Source organism: Acartia tonsa, chromosome 5, assembly GCF_053477335.1.
Source record: "Acartia tonsa isolate MP-2025a chromosome 5, ASM5347733v1, whole genome shotgun sequence".
Taxonomy (NCBI): Eukaryota; Metazoa; Arthropoda; class Copepoda; order Calanoida; family Acartiidae; genus Acartia; species Acartia tonsa.
This window is the reverse complement of record NC_137264.1, coordinates 20,452,602-20,473,838: the sequence shown is the minus strand read 5'-3', so window position 1 is coordinate 20,473,838 and position 21,237 is coordinate 20,452,602. Positions and strand designations below refer to the sequence as shown.

Sequence of the window (21,237 nt, the reverse complement as noted above, 5' to 3'; positions counted from 1 at the left end):
GGCTCTCTTATATGACTGGATATACACGGAAAACTTATATTCTCTTGGTCTGTCGGTAATGCTATAGAAAATGTATGATTCCTGAAGAGGAAATGTGTATTTTTTGTTAAGTTTCATCTTTCCAATATATATTTTGCCCAAAGTTCTGTCTATAAACGAAAATTTTACATTTAATTAAAAGAACCTGTAAATTGGGTTAGGAATTAATTGTAACCACATATATATATTAAAATTTAAAAAATGCAAAAAATTAACTAAAAGTGGGTAATACAAAAGTCAAATGGGAAAAATGTGTACTATAAAAAGAACTTAATAAGTCACAAACAGACCAACGTTGGCGAATTCGAGAACAACTCTGTTGCTGAAAATGCACTAAAAAACAAACACTTATAAATCTTCTTATCCATGGCGTTTTTGAGTAAAATGCAATCTATCAGAAAATTCGCAAGTTTGGTTTGAAAAATTGCAAGACTTATTTCGTGTTTTCAAAAAACAGATAATTATTCCAAACACCCAGTCTATTTATAGTGCTAAAGATGTTTTTATGTGATTTTTAATCGCTTGCTTCTCCAAAAGACTTGAAAATTAGACACTAAAATTATGGATTAAAAACAGAAACTTTTAAAACAATTAATTGCGGTTTTGGATAAACTTTAATCATTGTTACTAAGCAATTAAACAGTACATAATACAATATAAATAACCCAACTATTAAAGTTTTTTTTACATTTCTATTTAAAATTCTTTTAAATAACTTATAGTAATAACCTATGCTTCTCTTAAAGTAAAAGATAATGTCAAAATTATTAAACTTAAGTAAAATAAAAACATGAACATTTGATCAAGTAAAAAGGCATTTTCAAAATAATCAAAGAAGGACGTGACTGACTTTAACTTATACAAAAGATGCACTAGCAACAATTTGGAAAAAAATATTCTACTTTTCAATGGGAAACATATAATTGAATTTTAATGCAATTTGATGTTATTTTTATATATGCATGTTTTTCAAAAACATTTGATTATTTTATGCGCATTTTATATAGATCCTTTAGAGTACTAAGAGGAAAATTTAAATATATAGCAGGCCAATATTTTATATTGTATAAAATGCATGGTTACTGGTTAGGAATTCCTACTAATAGCAGCTGCCGAGCCCTGAAAGTGTTATTTAGAAGAAAAAACTATTAGCTTTTTTCCTCTAAAAACATAAAATATAAGAATATAGAATGTAATTTTGATTGTATAATAAAGTACAGGAAAAATGATTATAAAATTACAATTAGTTCTTATCAAATTATACATTTCAATAATTTGCTAATGCTAAGAATAAGAATTCCAAAGAAAATATACAGAAGGAAAGAAAAATATATTTTTGGCAACAGTTATTTATAGAAAAGGAATATTCTATTATTTAAAAAGATTTAAATATGTAAGCAGTAAAGCTATGTATACATATATATGTGGTGTATGGATAGGTATAACTTCATTAGATTATCACATTCCTTATATAAAAGTAACAGGATGTCTGTTTGTAGCAAAGGATCTCGCTAACCGCTGAGCGAACTATTTTTGAGGAGAGTACACTGAAGCAATTCCCCCCACCATAGAAAAATTGTTTTTCCTTTAAAACTAATATTCCCTAATTTTCCCCTGTGTAGCCGTGTCAGTTAAATAATAGTTATTTCTCGCATCGTATTATAAACGGCTTTCCGCGGATATAGAATGTACAATTATGAGGATAAAACTAGCTTTTTTAGCCCCGAGGTGCCGAAGGCACCTGCTAAAAAACTGGTTTTAATCTTAAGATTGTACATTTTTATATTCGTAGAAAACTGGATATAATACGATGCTAGTCATAGTTTTTTCGTATGGATGAGAACCGGTTCCTATCCACCGGATTCGAATGAATACGAGAAATAATCCTAAAAAATTTAGTTATCAAGGGGTAGTAGGAACAATGGGTTTGATAATAAAAAGAGATCCTGTGATTTTTTCACAAGATTTTCTCTGTCCCAAAAAAAACTATGTCATATCTTTTTTATTATTACAAGTTCTTATCTGATAAGAGAAGATTGTTGATTATGAAACATGATTTCTACGTAATAGAATGTGAATCTTGTTAATGCTCCAATTCTACTTTATTATGTAACTAACACACTGAACTGGTAATACAGTAACGACTGTCTCATAAAACGCCTGACTAAAAAACGTATTTTGTTTAAATATGTCTTGCTTTTTTGCTTTACTAGCGGTTTCGCTAGGTGGGGGATTCGACCCACTCCCCCCATTTAAATTTTGGGGGGATATTTGTTAAGGGGTGATTTATCTCGGGAGGGTGAAGATTGCCTCTCCTGAAATAGTTATATACCTTTCCTAGCCCTTTAAGAAGCTTCACTGTACAAAGAAGAACCATATCGGTACAGCGGTTAGCAAGATCTTCGGTTCATAGACACCCTGCTACTCTAATATAAGAATTGCCTATAAATTATCTAGATTATTTGAGACTACATTCTTCGAACATAGTGCACGGCCAAAGAAAACGCGTACCGTATCAGACAAATTACATCTAGTCTTTTCTATTTTGTGATTTTTATAATGCATCATTGTTGTGTTCGCAACAGTAGGGTGCACAGGATTTTGTCAGGGGGTGTTTTTATTGGGTGAAAATTATCCATTTATTTTACCTTATTGTCGATTTCTCCGGGGGCATACTCGTGATATTTCTTTTCTACTTCGTCACTTTCTTCCTCCTAAAAAATTGAAACCAATTACGTTTTCCTGTTGTTATCTATAATACAAAGTAAGACAATGTCTGTCCGTCTGTCTGTCTGTCCGTCCGTCTGTCTGTCCGTCCGTCTGTCTGTCTGTCCGTCCGTCCCTTAAGATCTCGGTAACCACTGAACCGATCGGATTCTACTCTTCAGGGAATATACCTACTGGTCCTGTGGTGGTTTTAGGCTATTTTCTTGGGGGGTGGGACACCCCCAACCCCCCCAAAAACAAAAAATCCCCCCCATTTTTTTTGTTGTAGAAGATTTCCTTGCTCCTTTTACGTATTTTGCCAAATTTTTTTTATCACCTCTTGGGGCAAAGCCCCTAGAGGCTAGGGGCGAAGCCGCTAGTCTATAATATAAAGTAGCTTAATGTTTGTCTGTCCGTCCGTCTGTCCATCCGCCTGTCCCTTAAGATCTCGGTAACCACTGAACTGATCGGATTACAATAAAGATGTAATTATACCTCATAGAGGCTAGGGGCGAAGCCGCTAGTTGTATATAAGTAACATGGGTCTGTCTGTCTGTCTACGTGTCAATGCCGAAAATTTCTTTCCTCCAATTTTATTATAAATTGAAAATACGGAATGATTTTTTTTCCTGATGCCGTACCCCTTGCACAGACCATAACTCAAAGGAGCTCCCCTGAATTCAATATAACTTAAACCTGATCAAAAGCAATAAACAAACAAATATGAAATGCTAAACTTGCTTACTCCCCCTCCCCCTTTATTTTCAATTTATTTCAAATCAAGGGATCTCGAGAAACGCTAAACGTAATGGTTCTTTAACGTATTAAAGATTTCAATCCTTTTAAGTGAAACCCTGAATTTTAAAAAAACTTTTTAGTATTTCAAATACAAGCATAAAAAAAATGATTCTATGGAATATTCAGATCTAATCTAAAAATGTAAATACCATCTTCATGCTGTTTATGGTAAAGGAGCCAAATATCAAAATGTTGGGAGGTTTGGAAATTTGTATTTTACCTGTTCCTTTGTTCCCTGAATTATTTCCATGTAGGCTTCTGTTATCTTCTTGAAGTTGGCAAAGGCGCTGGCATCTCCAGGTTTTCTAAATATTATATTTTATTATTTCATGGGTACTCATTTTAAAAAAGTTCTTGTAAAAATTTGGTGGTATTTGACATAATTGTCCTCAATGATAAAATGTTAAATCAAAGGAATGCTTCGAAGTTAGAGAAAGAGCTAGGATGAGTTGAACTATTGAATTGATAATAATAAAGATATTTTTGACGTCATTTATGACATTTGCGTACTTTAATTGGCAAGCAAAGGTTTAGGACAATGGATAATTATTTTAATTTTCTGTTTAGAATATTGCCATTGGGTATATAAAAATTTTATGAATTTTTTAAAGAGTTAGTTTTGATCTGACAAAAAAATTCATAAAGTTTTATGAACATTTTTAATTTGTTCATATTATTCTTAGTACTCAAAGCTTTTGAGCCAACAAATAAGAAAATAGGGTATAAAACTTTGGGTACCAGTCAGAGGTATGCAGAAGGGGAGTGTATTCATACTATGGTAATTTTTTGTCGCAAAACATTTTACCTCAAATTTCTATTGTATTGTTTTCAAAATACTTGTCTTCTATATTTTTCTATCTCATTGTTCGAATATCTTAACTTAGTCTAGCCAAATACGTTAATAAAATTTTCAAACTTTTTCTAGCATCGAAGCTACTCTATTAAGTAGCTTTGTCTTTTGTATAGCTAACTATAGTTATTTTAAAGTATGTAAGGTTACCTTAATGTTTTTTTAGTGGTTTCTCCCTTTGCATAGCCTTAAACCGACCCTAACAAAACAAAATATCTAAAATCTATCCTAGGGCTAATGCAAAGTTTCTCTAAAATCAAGAACTCATTCGGTTCAGTAGGTATTAAAATATTAATCTACACACAAAACCTTAGCATTTTATAAAATAAGACTTTCTTGTCGCTTTCTCTCACTTTCTCTATTTCATTAAAATAAAGGTTTGCTTTTATGGAACACAATCATCTTAGTTTATGTTTAGATTATCATTGGAAATAAAAAAAAACAATTGAAATAGAAAGTTATTTTGGTCAGATACAAGTAGTGAAGACATCTATTATCCACCCGTGTCTGTACTTCTCTTAGCGCAGTAAATTATATTCTTCATTTTTTTCCGTTGCTTAGGTCTATTTGAATGATATTTAAGAACTTTTTTTTATAATATGTAAGAGTATATTTTCCCATATCGCTTCGAAACCGATTAATATCCGGTGGATTAAAACCGGTTTTAGCCATACTGAAAAATGATGTGTAGCATCGTATTATATCCAGTTTTCTACGAATATAAAAACGTACAATCATATTATCGTGATTGATTCTTTAAAATTGCTTTTAAATTCTAAACAGACGAATCTTTAGCAAATTAAACTGCAATTTTTATTTGTTTTAAAAGTACTTTCGAATAAACAAAGTATTTGACAAACATGTACATATATTACTGTTCTAATTCTTATTTTTTGAGATGTTCAACTAATTGTTTTCCAAATTGCTTTTTTTTCTTTCTTTAAAAGCTACACTTTCTTTTCTTTTTTTGAATAAATCACTTTAAATATACTGGGCTACAGACATTTTTGATTCAAAGATAAAAGCGGCTAAAAAAGTAGTAAAGATTAAATCCGACTGCCAATTTTATTATTATAGAGAGAATCATATCAACGGAGGAAAGACATACGGACATGCCCTAGTTATATAGTAGCTGCGCTACTAAACAAGCCAATCAATCAGTGATTTATTTTATAGAATTAATCTACAATGCGGGTTACTGCAATTTGGCATAGTCTTAAACTTTTCACCTATCAGAAAAGGAAATATTTTCTAAAAACAAAGTTTTTTATTTGAAGATTTTTTTTTAGAAATTATTTTTTATATGTTATTGCTAATATTCTTCTGTCTAATTTTCCGTTTTATCTGTTTATTTGATTATATTCTTTTATGATAACTTTTTCTACCATTCATGGTTCATATTTTTGTCCCCATTCCTAACTTTTATTACAAACTATGACATATTGCATTGAAAAATACTTCACAATGCCTGTCAATAAATTTTAAAAAAATTAATTGCAACTAATCTTAGCTAAATAAGTTATCTATCTATCATAATTCAGCATTTATTAGATCATTAATTTTTGAAAGAGGACTGTCCATAGAATTATTTCCTAAAAAGTTTGATTTATTTATTATCCAAAAGACATTAAGATACATCGTTTTTTTAATCGGTAACTTTAAATTACCCAACAAAGTTTTAAAAGAATTAATAGACTATTGTTTGTTTGAATCATATTAATGCTTTAAGATTTAAAGAAGTTTTAATCCTGATTTCATGGAATAATTTTACAATTACATGTGGTAATTACCATAATCTTTTTCATGACCACTCCCCTCTCAATTACAGTGAGGTCATCAATTAGTCGAATTAAGATTGCAAGTAGTGATGTCATTTAAGAAACTCTTCGTGTTTACATTTTAACAACACAGTTTCATCTAAAGGATAGCTGTAGAATTATTTTTCTTGTTTATTGGCGATTTATAAAATGTAAAGCTTAATTTGCATTATATCTAAATATCTTTCTAACTTTAATAACATTAGCACTCTATATTTTGACAACAACTTCATGTTAAAAAGAAACTTTAATCAAACTGTCTCTTAACAAAATAAAACAAAAATTGGTAATATTCTCGAATTTTCATATTTTTTTATTTTTTTTTTATAAGCAAATAACCAAAGCTGCCTGACCCATTGTAAGTAATTTTGACACTTGAGGACAAAATGATTTACTTTTGCAACTGCTATTTCATTTTTGACAATGTTTTTTTTTAAAAGGAAGCTTTTCTAGTATACAATTTTTACATGATAGTCGTAAATATAACAAGGAACATACAGCTTTTATTGTTCAATAAGAATTTGCACTGATTCAGTTGTGCTCATATTAGAGTAAAACACTAGAGGGAGAAAGGGTTAAATAACTGTATCTCCCCATCGCAACCACCTTGTGAATGTGCAACCTTTGTATTGGATCATTGAAAATCAACCAATGGTCCGCTTATAATAACACAGCCAAGTAGTAGAAAATAATTTAGAAGCAGACGAAAGAGGTTTTTGAAAAAGGAAGGCAGGTAGTTGTCTGTATATACATCTATTCTATACATCTGTTGGGCTCAGAAAGGCATCATGCAATTATCCACTACGGTGGCATAACCGTTTCAGAAGCTTAACAATAACGTTGGTAGTTCCCAATCTTAAGTTTAAAGGAATATGTTTTCTTGTTAATTGTTTATTTCACTTGTAATTGTTATTGTAACCTTTTACAAACATTTTACTTACATTTTATTACATATTTACTATTTTCCCTTAACTTTTTTATTTTCTGAAAAAATGTAAAAATGAATCTAAACCATTAAAGGCCAAGTAGTTAAGTAAGTTTAACGATTTTAGTATAAGCAAAAGAAATAGTTCAAAAATACCAAAACATTTTTATGTCCTTATCTAAATTCATAAAATCCCATTTTCATATTAATTTTTTTGTGTTAAGTTTGGTTTATAACCTTTCATATACCATTTTATAATGGCTAGGTATAAAGTTCCTTTTAAATTTGAACTTGAATTCAAATATTGGTTAAATTATTGTGACAAAAATAGATAAAAATTTTGTACCATCATCATTCTAGACATCAATAATTATCCTGTCTACAGAAAGGTAATAGAGCTAGAGATAGGTTGATAAATTGTCAGCTATTTAAATTTTTCTACTTATATTATTGAGACCCTCATTCCTAACCTTAGCTTATAAAAGTATGGCAGGTTTAAATTGTTCTTTTCATCAACAATCAATATTTCTTGTTAACTAGCGTCTCCGTCCCTAATTTCTAAGGACTTTTTATTTAAAGGACAAGGGAAGAGTAGAAAAATAGCCTGAAACCTGAAAAAAAAGACTTAAATCGGTTCAGTAGTAATCAAAGATTCAAAATATTATGCTACATACAACAAAATCTTATTGCTTTATATAATTGTTAATTACTTGCTGGCTCTACCTTTTAAGGAAAAAAGATCCATTTTTAAAGTTTCTATTAACAGTTAAATCCATTTGATAAGTACATCTAATTTCATTTAACCCATCTCCAACGAAAAAAGTACCCTCTCACCCCCATTTTTTCTATGTTATTGTGCATTTTTATGCTTTTTCATAACCGCAGAAAGAAATCCTGAATTTGAAATAGGAACACTTTAATTACATTTCTTGTATTCATTTGAATCCGGTGGATAGGAACCGGTTCTCATCCATACGAAAAAACTATGTCTTTCATCGTATTATATCCAGCTTTCTACGAATATAAAAATGTACAATTACATACTATATCCGCGGAAAGCAGTTTATAATACGATGAAAGAAATAACTATTAGATATTTTTTTGTATAATACTTAAGTTTAGAACTTATTTTTTTCTGTCAAATAATAATTATACAAGATTCTAGATAGAAACATTATTTTAGAAATAGTGTGAGAACTGTGTATATATGTGTACTTTTAGCTTATATAAACCTATGAGGTTCCATTTGAAAATCTTAAATGCCCGATGCTTTTTAAAGTTTTAGTTTTAGGATACTATTTAGGCTAACTGATGAAAAATTATTTGTAGTTGTATTGTAGAAACACCCTGGCCAACTTTCTTATTCCGTCTCTATACGCTGGAAATAATTTTTTGGACATTCGGTCAAAACAAGCTTTATTTTATGTTCTTACAAAATTACCAAATTTTCATTTTTCTTGACATCGAATAGAAAAAATAAAAAAAAAACTTAACAAGGGTAAAAACACTAGAAAAAAAACATTTTTGGATATAAAATTGCACAGAGTCCTATAATAAATATAGTATTGTATATATCGTTCCCAAGTTGATTTGGAAAAGTATTACACCTAATAATATCTCCAAGGAATTAGCTAAATATTATTATGATATTGTTTACAATGAGAGTCCACCCTGGACCTGTCCAAGTCCACATGCCATCAAAGCTGTAGAAAGAAAGTCTGCAATAATTGCATTAAAATAGAGTGCATTACAGTCAAAAGGACATCACAAACCTTCCTTTATGTATTGTTCATAGTAACTCTTATAATAAGAAAATCTACAGCTAAAAATATATTTTAATTGATAGAAAATAAATTAATTTAAAGTATTAAATTATAAAGGATGTAAATTAAAAATTAAAATTTGTTAATTTGTCCAAGTTAGCCTTTTCTGTGTCTTTTTAAAATTTTACTATCAAGAATATTTCTCAAATTATATTCTTCTTAGTACTTTTTTCCAGAATATTTCTTACTTTCTACAAGAACTAATTTCTAAAACGTTATTTATAAATAATGTTTAAATAATTACTTTCATACAATTATAAAAGATTAGATAATGAATTTGAATGCTGATTTAAAACTTATGATTAAGATCAAGTTGAGTTTAGGTTATTCATAAAGTAAATCATCATGTAAATTAAGTACAAAAAAGATACTTTTAAGAGTTGCATATATCACAAGATTTTGTTTTTAAGTGGTAGAGTGTACTTTGAAGAAAGTAGGAGGGGTTAGGTGTGCATAATATGTGCAAGAAATCAATGCCAAGGACGTAGTATACTACCATACTTTCAACTTTGCAAAAATAGGACACAAGGAGAAAATAAGGTTGGGAGGGGGGGGGGGGATATGTGCAGTTCATGGTATTTTTGATAATAGTGTGCTTGCAAAACACCAAACAATATTTTTTTGAGTTTGTGTCTAAACAACTACATTAGGAAGAGTCAACAACTTCGGAAGATGATTTACTCAAATTTCTCTGTATAATTATATTGTTCAAATGATTCTAAAGGCTTTCCTATAACTCTTATGAAGTTAGGTCAAGACTTGATACTATCCCCCCCCCCCCCTCCTTAACATCTTATCTTGTCAAAATATTCTATTTAGGCCAATTAACTGTTAGATTTAGAGGAGCAATTATTTTAATCGTAAAAGTTGACGGTTTTGTATGGGAATTCTTTTAAATTTAATTTTTCCTGACATCCATATATTTTTTTTGCAAAGTTGGCCAAAGAATCCACATGCGGCGTACCTTAATCTTTTCCCTAGGCAACAAATTCCTTTACAAATCAGGGAAGAGTATTCTCAAAACAAAAATTAGACAAAAGCTCAAGTTCAGCTAAGGAAAAATGTATAAAGCACCAAATTAATATTAAAAACCTCATTTCAGTTTAGATAAATATAATTTGGAATTTACTCAATCAATATGCAATGCATACCATTTAAAGTTTAATAAAATCACTTTAAAGCTGGGTATCCTTTCTAAGATATCTGTTAGAAAGGTACGTCTACTTGGAAAGGGTTAACTAGTATTGTTTTACCTATGGAAGTGGAGTAAAAATGACTTTCCTTTAAAAAAAAAAACATTTTACGAAACAAATTGAGAAAACAAAGTAAGATTATTTAAATTATCGGGTATAGTCCCTTTCGTGGCAACTCCCCTTAAGGGGTATTTTTTCGTATTTTTACAGTAGTTTTTTTCCTATTTCTAGACCCTGCGGGGGGCTCTAACCCTGCGGATCAATCACCTACACCAATATAACCCTTCAAAATACGATGAATCACCCCTTAGAGGGCGTTGCCACAAAAGGGACTATACCCAAATTATCTTCTTTACCTTTTCTTGTTATTTAAGTTTTTTTAAATGATAAAATAAATCCTGTATTTTAAAGGTTTTCAGAAAACTTTTCCTTATAAATTTTAAAAATATAATCCATCAAACAACTAGGTTGCTTTAAAGTACAATAAATCTACCAACAAATTGATAATTTGATGCAGATTTACAAAATTAAAAAGTTTTTTATTTATAAGGAGTACTTTTATGATGACGTATTAACAAACAAGTTAAAGAACTTTTTTCTTTATTGATACCAAGAATTCTTATTGTCTTTTACCTGTTTTTTTCGGTGTGTGTAATTTGAGGTTTTTTTAACATATCTAAATGTTTTAGGGAAAAAAACCCATAAAACTTTTTTTTAGATTCATAATGTTATTTATGTTTTCTCGGCTGTAAAAAAGATGGATGTCTAAAATTTTGAATATAAAGAATTTTGTTTTACCCTTTATAAATTTAAATAAAATAAAAACATAACAAAAGACTTTAAAAGTGTACAAACTTACTACGATAAATTCAACTGTGGTAATTTTTTTTATATAAATAAATTAATTTAATTTTGTTTAGACTTTCCTAAATTTTAACGCTTGATATCTTCCAACCCTCTTGACAACAAAAAAAATACTATGTTTGGGAATGGTCTTATAGTTAATTCTAATTTGGGAACATTCCCTAAAAGAACTAGATCAAGACGACAGGAATAATTAAGGTCATTTTTTAATTAGCATTATAATTAGCATACTAATCAAATAATTTAATGCGCCTAAAAACCAAGTGAATGATTGACAAAAGAATTAAAAATTCTACGTCAAATGATCACAAACTTGTAAAGAAATATGCAAATTTGCCAAAGAAAATTTGTTTTGCATTGCATTACATGAGCAAATTTTTATGCAATTATAGGAAATTGTATTTGTTAGGCATTAACCGCAGTTATTCTTAGTATGCGCCTTTTAATATCAAATGTACACTGTAAAAATATTATTAAGTTCAACTGATTGTCAATTTTCATTTTTCAAGAATGACATTCAATAATATTTTATGTGTCTTAATACAATTAATTTCTGTTGATACAAGGGTGACAACATCAATAAAAGCGAAGCTCTATGATGGAAAGGCAAACGAACATTAAAGCTTGTAGAGTTTCAGAACTGAATATTAATGCACAAGTCCCTACAAAATTGTAAGTAAATTTGGTGCAAATCTAATTAAATACAAGATAAGGTTAAAGGACATATTGACGTTTTTAGGACTTTATTATAGAGATGCGTATCTTATAACATTGTACATTGTTGTAATATGAATCAGTAATCCAAAAATCAGATGAATAGGATAATTCTAACATACTCAATTTTGTTGTCAAAAACAGTAAAAATTCAGCTTGCTTTAAATGGACGTACGGACTTTCTGGTAACAATTATAGAGTTGCTGCACTTTTTAATTCGTACCTAATTGTTATAGGAATCAGCATAAAAAGTTTAAAATCGATAGGACAATTCTAACCTGTTTAATTTAACGAAAAGAGCTAACGGTTACGGATGGACGTACGGACCGACCCTAATTATAGAAAAGCTTCGCTTATAAAAAGATTACCCATTAAATGTAAACAAAAAATGATAATATTTCATTCTTTTTTGCCATGCCCTATCTTTACATGACTGTCAATCATGTTTTATAAAGTAGTAAAGTTTATTGTCTGCATTATGAGATTTCGATAAGTAATGATCTGATTGAGTACTCCATTTTAGGGAAGCATCACATAGGTAGTGGGGAGGTTTTGATTTAATTTTGCGTTAGGATTTTTATGAAGTTCCCAATCACTCGAATACAGAGCTCCTAGTTGCTAGGGGCACAGCCGCTAATAATACTATATAAGAATGCACCAAATATTACAAATAATTAAAATCAGTTCTGACAATGGTCAAGTCTTATAATTATTAGATTTTGTAATCTGTATAACAAATATTCCTACGGCAAAGGCCTTAACAAAAATTAATTAACTCTTGACAAAAATATTTCTCGTATTCATTCGAATCCGGTGAATAGGAACCGGTTCTCATCCATACGAAAAAAACTATGTCTAGCTTCGTATTATATCCAGCTTAATACGAATATAAAAATGTACAATCATAAGATTATATCCAGTTTTTTAGCCCCGAGGTGCCGAAGGTTTATAATACGATGCGAGAAATAACTATTAATTCATATGATAAATTACAAGCAAATTTTAGATTATTACATATTTCAACTTTTCAAGTATTTTTGTTGTTGGTAATTGTAATATTTCTCTTGATACAATCCTTAGCTTGGCTTCTATTAATATTATTATATTGTTATGCTCTTCATAGGTAGAATTAAAACGAAGAAATTTTTTTTTTTTTACATTAATGTTCCTGCTTTTATTTTATTATTTTTTATTTACAGGTCTGTAACATTTTATGATTAAAGGGAATATGTTAACATGTTTCCTTTACATAGTAAATTGTTTTAAAGCCCTTTTAATGTTATGTTTGCAAATAAAGCAAAGTTTATGGCCCCAGAAAGTCATGGTCATGTTTTTATTGTTTTACCTCCAAGCTTCATTTGTATTTACCTTTACCTTGGATTTTTTTTATTCATAAGAGATTTCTTATCAATAAGGGGTCATGAATTAAACATTTTGTGGAAATAATTCCAAACTTTCTTCATCATATTGATGGCATTCAAGTTTCTTTAAAAGTATTTTTTTGAATACTGTTTATGTTTACTTTCCCTAAAATATGTTTTCAAAATTTTCATTATTTTGAGCTGCTGTTTAGTTTGTTGCAATTAGAATTTTGAATTTGTTATTATGAAGGATCAAAGTTGGTAAGCGAAAAATTATTTCTTGAACTAGAAAAATAAACCAACTAAATTAGGTTTCTTATTAAGATAAAAGATGTAGAATATATGTGGATAGTATGACAGGGGAAATTTTTTAAATTTAGGTTGGTAATTCTGCTGTCATTTATTGGTCAGTTTCTTTATCCAGTAAGAGGGACGGGGACGGAAAAAAGGGGGTAGAGGGTCGTTATTTTGGCCCACTACATGTTTCCCTTTACTAGAGAACACAAGAATCTGGTGTAAGATCTAAATTATAATAAATCCATTATTAACGCAAGTGAACTCACCTGTCAGGGTGTTCACCAACTAATTTCTTGAAGAATGCAGATTTAACTTCCTCCAGAGAACTTGAGGGCTCAAGGTCAAGGGCCTAGATAATAAAGCATGTCACATTGTCACGATATAATATAATATAAGTAGTATTTTTTTTGTCCAAAGCTGAGGATCTCTGAAAAAAACTTGTCTGATTGGTTGTGCTTTTTAAAGAAGCTTTGTTAATGTCTTTGAGTGGGTTCAAGCAATTTTATGACCTCCTCAGCTCTATCACATATGCTAGAGTCGAAGCAACGAATAGATTTGAAAGGAGCATGGCAGGCTCACCCATTGTTAAAGAATTGAAAATGCCATAGCTTTTTTACATTACAATCACGTATCATACAAGAATAATGTTTAAGCCAAATATGAACTGTTAAGTAACGTAAAACAAGTTAGTTGTAATTTAAGATATATATAACATTGGGGAAAATGTTTGTTTCTTTTTTTATAAAAACTTTAACTTTATCTCGAATTTGTTAAAGAATCATCTAAAGTCCTCTTGGATGGAGAAACATATAAAGGGTGAGCAAAAAAAAATGCGTACCTTTTTAAAATTGAAATTGCGTGGCTTGTGTTAATAGTAGAAAAATGTTACGCATATCGTTAGAACCGTTAGGAAGTCTATTTTTTTGAAATATAAAAACTATTCCTGTGCTACGTATAGTTTAGGAGCTATGTGGTAAAATGTCCCAACTGGCTTAAAACTTGACTTGCGAGTAAATCATTAAAGATTAAAGCATACAAAAAAATATGTACCTTTTTAAAGTTGAGATTGCGCGGCTTGTGTTAATAGTAGAAAAACGTTATGCATATCGTTAGAACCGCTATGAAGTCTATTTTTAAATATAAGAACCATTACTGTGCAACTTATAGTTTAGGAGCTACGTAGAAGAATGTCCCAACTGACTTAAAACTTGACTTGAGAGTAAATCATTAAAGATAAAAAAAAGTGTGTGCAAAAATGCGGACATTTTTAAAACTCAAACTGCTCGGCTTGTGTGAATAGTAGAAAAATGCTATGTATATTGTTAGAACCGTCATAAGCTCTATTTTTTGGAAATATAAGTACGATTTTTGTGCTATTTTTAGTTTAGGAGCTGTATTGATAAATGTGAGAAAAGTGGAAAAATTTCATCTTTAATGATTTACTCGCAAGTCAAGTTTTAATTCAGTGGGGACATTCTACCACATAGCTCATAAATTATACGTAGCACAGGAATCGTTTTTATATTTCCAAAAAATAGACTTCATAGCGGTTCTAATGGTATGCATAACGTTTTTCTACTATTAACACAAGCTGAGCAACTAGAATTTTAAAAATGTACGTATTTTAATTTGCATACCCTTTACTTTAATCTTTAATGATTTACTCGCAAGTCAAGTTTTAAGCCAGTTGGGACATTTTAACACGTAGCTCCCCAACTATACAAAGCAGATGAATCGTTCTTATATTTCCAAAAAATAGACTTCATAGCGGTTCTAATGGTATGCATAACGTTTTTCTACTATTAACACAAGCCGCGCAATTTTAATTTCAAAAAGGTACGCATTTTTTTTTGCTCACCCTTTATGTCATTGCCCAATGGTTAGAGGATCTTTTGGTACAGGCAGGCTATCATCCTATCTCTTATATTTACAAAAACAAAGTATACACTTATGACTTTTGTACTCACAATCTAAACATTGCCTGATATTAGAATTGGATGGTTTTTATAATTTAAAAGTTTTGTCGCAATTCCAAGAAATTGCTAAATAATGATAACAACTTAGAAACTTATGTTTGCATACAAAAACAAAAATCTTATTATTTTGATTTTAAAATGGTCAAGATTTTAAATATTTTTTGTTTGTTGACGGTTTTAAAGATAAACTTTGCTTGATTTTAAAAATAAAGTGTAATGCATTTTCATGATTTATTTTCATCGCATGGACATATAGATCCAGAATGATTTGATAGAAATACTTTATACTTGATAATTAACTTTATTATGCTATACTTAAAATGCGTATTTAATGCGTTTTTGGTGTGTAATAAAAAAATTTATATTAAAATTTTAAAAAATACTAATTAAAATACTTAAGAACAATTTTTTTGTTGAAAAGTATTCAATATTAGTTTTATTCAAAGCCTAATAAAGAGCGTCGTTTTTTTCGCAATATTCCGTAAAATTGGGAGCAAGCTTCCAGTCAAACTGTTCTTAGTTATGCATTTGGTCAAAATTAAGTACAGTTTGACCTAATAAGCGAATTTGACTGAAAGCTTGCATCCAAACTTGCTCTTTATACCTGATATTGTTCGTCGAGTGGGCTCATTTTAATTCTATCACATAACTAAAATATTTTATATTGATTAATACATCTAATGAAATTGTCACATTTAAGTAATCCAACCAATTTGTGAAAATGTTCCAATATAGTGAGTTGCGCCTGTTTATGGGCTAAGACATTTCCCCTTCTCTTACTATTTATGTCGCGCACCAGACATAGCAGCAGTAGGAACCTTTTTTAACGTCTTTAGTTATGACGCAGCCCGTGATTCGAACCTATCACCTCCCCGGCGACGAGCGAATGCGCCACATGTTGGGCCACGATCACGGGTCAATGGAATCAATAACTTATGTCAAAATAATTGAAGTAATTAATCCTTTCTTAAATATTTTTAACTGGATGTTACAGATAAAAAAAACCTAATTAGAAACTAAATATCTACTTTACTGAAGTTAAATTTAAATTATTTGTGTAGATATGTTTGAAGACTGCTAGACAAATAAAGTTTGATTGAAGTCCCCAAAGCTCTTGAACCAAGAATGATAAAGCGTGTTTATAAAACTTTGATGACCAGTATAATTTACACCCCAAAGTCCCCTCCACACCTGTATCTATAACTATTTTCAATTCAACTGGTAGAACTTAATTTAAATTTAATTAAATGTATATCAAAAGATTATTTATGTGTTGCATGGATTCATTTATATATTTATTAATCATACTTTAAAAATGTTCTATGATTTATTCTTTGATTTAACATGTAAACTAATTTTTGTTAGTTAACAACAGTTTAGATATCAACTTCACCTATAACTTTCAATTCTTTCCATTCTATCGATTCAAACATTGCTCAATAATATAATTTTTTAGGATAAAAAATTATAAATTGCTTAAAATGCTTTTAAGGTAAAAATAAACCAAAAAATTGCAAGTAAATCATCTGCATGAAAGCATAGTAGCTCGTTATAAAGATTTTGAAAGGTAACTTAAAAATCATGTAACTTTTACTATAGTTTTTGCTTTTATTCAAGATTTACATACAAGCAGATTTGAAAATAAAATATTTTAAGAAAAGTTATACCTTTTCAGCGCACAGTTGTTCAAACTTAGCCCAATCTAAGGTATAGATCTTTAATTTTTATACCAAGTCAAAAATATCAAAATTCAAATATTGTGTTGTGTACAATTTTGTTCTTGTTAGGCTAGAGACTTGTTGTTGTTACGACAACGAAAGTGAAACTGCAAAGTTTTAGAAGTGCAACCAGCCAAATATATTCTACACTATGTTTTGTTTAACTTAAATTTTTTTTCAAACTCACCCCCCCCCCCTACATTTTCTTTTCCCGGTTTAGTTTGAAGATTCCCCAATAGTAACTTACAAAACAGTTAAAATACTAATCTTTTTACACTTATTTTATTGTATATTTTTTAGTAGCAAGGCTTAGTGGTTTAACGTCCGCTTATCTGTTGGGGAGGTGACGGGTTCGAGTCCCCAAACCGCATCAATACTAAAGATGTAAAAATTAGTACCTACTGCTGCTCTTTCAGGCGTTAGAGATTTGGAGTAAGAGTAGGGGGGAAGCCTTAGCCCTAAATCAGGTATGCATGGGTGGTCCTTTGCATGGTGCACTAGTGATCGAAAAACGCTGTAAGGTCATAGGTTGATTGAAAAGTCCTTGTGGACTAGCATTGTGTAGTAGCTCACTAGTGTATTAGTGGCGTTTGTTAGTTCAACGACTAGGAGTCATTCTTGAATCCTAGGTTGTATTGAAAAGTACCTGCTCTGTTCGGCACAGGACATCAAATAGTTAGAGTAGGGAGAATGCCTTGGCCCCAAACAGGCGCAACTCATTACCATGCACAGTTAGGATCTCCAGACAAAGATCGTGCAATCAAAGGGTTGGTTGTCTGTAATGTACTGTACCACGGGTATGAGGTGAAGGACCAAGAGTCTGGCCTTGAGTTGACAAGTTGACTGTTTAGTCCAGGTGCAACTCACCCACACGACATTAACATTAGTAGCAAGGCTACTCTATAATTCTAAATTTCCTTCAAGTGGACTTTTAACAGTTCCCTCACCAATAATTATTCTCTTTCTATTAGAGAAAGCGGTTTCCCATAACCAACCAACATCTAATTCATTTTGTCCTTATGCAAGGATATGCACCTCATGAAGTTAAACTTCATTTATAATTTTCCAAATATTTTGTGTAACCTAACCTCTGACTAAGGCGCGTCTTCTCTGCCATGTTATTTGTCTGTTAGACTGTCAAATATATTTTATATCTTTGCTTCACTACTTGTGGATGTTGTCACTATTGTTAACTATATAAAGAGGGCATTGGTTCTATAAGCTTAATCCCTATGGGTTGCCCTAACCCTTTAAGGAAACCGCCCCTGAATTAATTTCTTACTTCTTTTAGAGTTAAATACTAAGGTTTTACAAATTTTCTTTGCTAAAATGTATGAAATTTCCCCATAATTCTACCGCATTCTCTCCATTCCCTCTTCTTTCCACTTTCTTTTTAACCCATCCTTTTTTTAATGTAAACCAAAGTCCCCGCCCCCTTTTTCCTATTTCCTTTGCGTAAATATAAATGCAATGGTTAAATACCCCCCCCCCCCCACCAGTTCTCATTTTCTAATCATATATTTTTGACTTGAATACGAGGCTTTTCTCAAATCAAAGTTTTCTGGCTGTTCTGTTTCCATCTCTTAATATTTTTCTATGAAAACGCCCTTAGTATCAAATTTTGCATTAAGATCCCTTCGACGATATGGCAGAAATACATGAAATATACCTAGATAAAACTTGTAGCAGCCAAATAATCACAAACAATACGTAAACAAACGTACCCATGGGTCAAAGTCACAGCTGTTAAATATACTGTAAATGTATTCAAATTTGAGCTTCTTTTCGTGAACGTTATCTTTCTTGTTTTCTTAGCGTCACTCATATTTAGGAGTAATTTAGCTTGTAAAATATTTTTTTTTTATTGAAATATGTAGATTGTGAAATTGCTAAATAAATAAAGTATTGCAGAATTATCTTTAAAAATTAAATGCTAATTGATATTATTGCTATATATTGATTAAACTAAATTATTTGGATAAAAAATATAATACATGTCAATGGCGGCGTGTACCAGGGGGGTGTGATACTATTAGGGGGTGAAAAGGCATTCCCAATTCAATTTGGCCGGAGGAGAGTGTTGACACTCCTCTACACTGCTTGTAACTATTCATTCTAAAAACAAGGATGACAACATCCATAAGACTGAAGCACTGAAAGGGTAGGACAAACGAACATTAACACTTGTATAGTGTTAGAACTGAATAATCAGAATATAAATGTATAAGAGTCGACGCAAAATTGTAAGAAAATTTGTTGAAAAACTGCTTGATACAGGATCAACATGTTTAAAATGAACGTACGGACATTCTGGTAACGGTTATAGAGTTGCTACGCTTTCTAAATCGTACCTAACTACTACAGGAATCACCATGCATAGTTTGGAATCGATAGGCCAATTCTAACCTGTTTAACTTAACGAAAAGAACTATCCCTCTGTGACGGACGGACGGACCGACCTTAATTATAGAAAAGCTTCGCTTTAAAAAGGGATGTTTCACTTAAGGATAAAGACTATTTTCCAACTTACTTTTCTGCTAGTCTAACATATTGTAATTGAGGCAAATGTACTCTCTTTTTCTTCAGCATTTTAGTATACACTTTTTTTGATATGATGATATTTGAAAGTAAAATTAAAAGAATCATGTTTTAGGTGATAAAAAAGGATGTAAATTATATCCAAGCCACTCTTCATTATTTATAAAATTTTCACAAGGTTTTGTGACTTTCAAAATATACTAACATAATTTTAATAGTTATGTTTTGTATTATCGTAATGTTATTCATGATGGAATGGGTATTTCAAATATTCTGTTAATTTTTGATTACACATCAATTTTTCTGGTTTAGTCCCTTTCGTGCGTTTCCTCGTATTTTCAAAATGGCTTTTCTCCTATTTGCGGGGGGCTCTAACCCTGCGGGGCCAATTGCCTAATCCTGTAGGACAATCACCTAACCTAAAATAACCTATCAAAAGCCATTTTGAAAATGCGACGAATCGCCCCTTAAGGGGCGTTGCCACGAAAGGGACTATACACAATTTTAAACGAATAAGGTAGAAATTACAAATTTTGATCACTATATTGACATAATTATTTGGATTTCTAATCCAGCCTGAGCATAAGTTTAAAAATGCAATACTTATTTTGATTTGTATTTCATTCGAAAAATACGAATATTACCATAAAAATCAAATATTATCGTTTTAGATAAAATAAACATTATCGCATCGTATTTTAGACAGATTTCCGCGGATATTAATTATAAATTAAATATTAATATAAAAATTGTCTGTAATACGATGCTATGCATGATAAGTATGGCTGAGAACCAGTTCTAATTTAGCGGACATTTATCGGTTTCGAAGCCATACTGAAAATTAAAGGAAGATTTTTTCATTTAATTTGTACTCTTCTCGCTTCTGTTTCGTCAGCCAATTTTAAGAAAATGACTGTGCCAACTGTCTCAATATTGTGTTTGCATAAATTTTGGCTAAAATGGAAATGGTTACAGTGAAAATGAATCCTAGAAAGTATTACAAATATGTTGGTCATTGTCATGGATAAAGAAAGTATGTAGAACGGACAAGGTATAACTGATATCAATACACTAAAGTGACACTCTTTTGTAATAGGTCTGAAGGCGTTAAGATCCTAAATATTGGAGACTACTATTACTTTTATTGCACAACCTTTGCCAGGAAGTCTGAACTGCCCAAAGTTTTGAGTTGCGCCTGTTTTGTGCCAAGGCATTCCCCTTTCCCCTGAAATGAATGTCGCGCATTTTACAAGGCAGGAGTAGGTAACAATTTGAACGTCTTTAGTTATTTCCCAGTTATGGGTTAGATTTGATCATATCACCTCCCTAACGACAAGCGTATTCGTTACGTGTTACGCTACAGCCTCGAGTTATTCAACCTATAGTTTTAAAAAGGTTATGTTATGTTTCCACTCCGACGTTTGGGACTCCTGTGTTTGTCCTAGGACCTTATGTAGGTATAGGGGGGGGGGGGGGGAGGTGAGTATGAATAAGGTAAAACCAACAAGCGAAATATATGGAAAACAAAATTTGGGAGAAAATTTTAAAAAGTATGTCATTACTGTCTAGACAATTCCCAAAAACAACTGAAAACAAGTAAAGGGTAAAGTGAACACTC

The 21,237-nt window shown here is 30.7% G+C and overlaps 1 protein-coding gene across 2 annotated transcripts in view; it reads right to left on the bottom strand.

Moving 5' to 3' along the window:
- LOC145318988 (uncharacterized) overlaps positions 1–17,234 on the bottom strand; it is a 28,793-nt gene extending 11,559 nt beyond the window's left edge. Inside the window, exons 1-5 of one of the 2 annotated variants that reach the window (XM_080160796.1) lie at positions 17,031–17,234; positions 15,968–16,012; positions 13,654–13,736; positions 3,764–3,848; positions 2,688–2,753 (exon numbers count right to left, since the gene is read on the bottom strand). In XM_080160796.1, coding sequence (XP_080016922.1) covers positions 2,688–2,753; positions 3,764–3,848; positions 13,654–13,736; positions 15,968–15,994 — 261 coding nt within the window. In that variant the 5' untranslated portion in view covers positions 15,995–16,012; positions 17,031–17,234. The remainder of the gene's footprint in view (positions 1–2,687; positions 2,754–3,763; positions 3,849–13,653; positions 13,737–15,967; positions 16,013–17,030) is intronic. The other variant, XM_080160797.1, reaches the window with a different exon arrangement.
- Between the last annotated feature and the right edge of the window lie 4,003 nt (positions 17,235–21,237).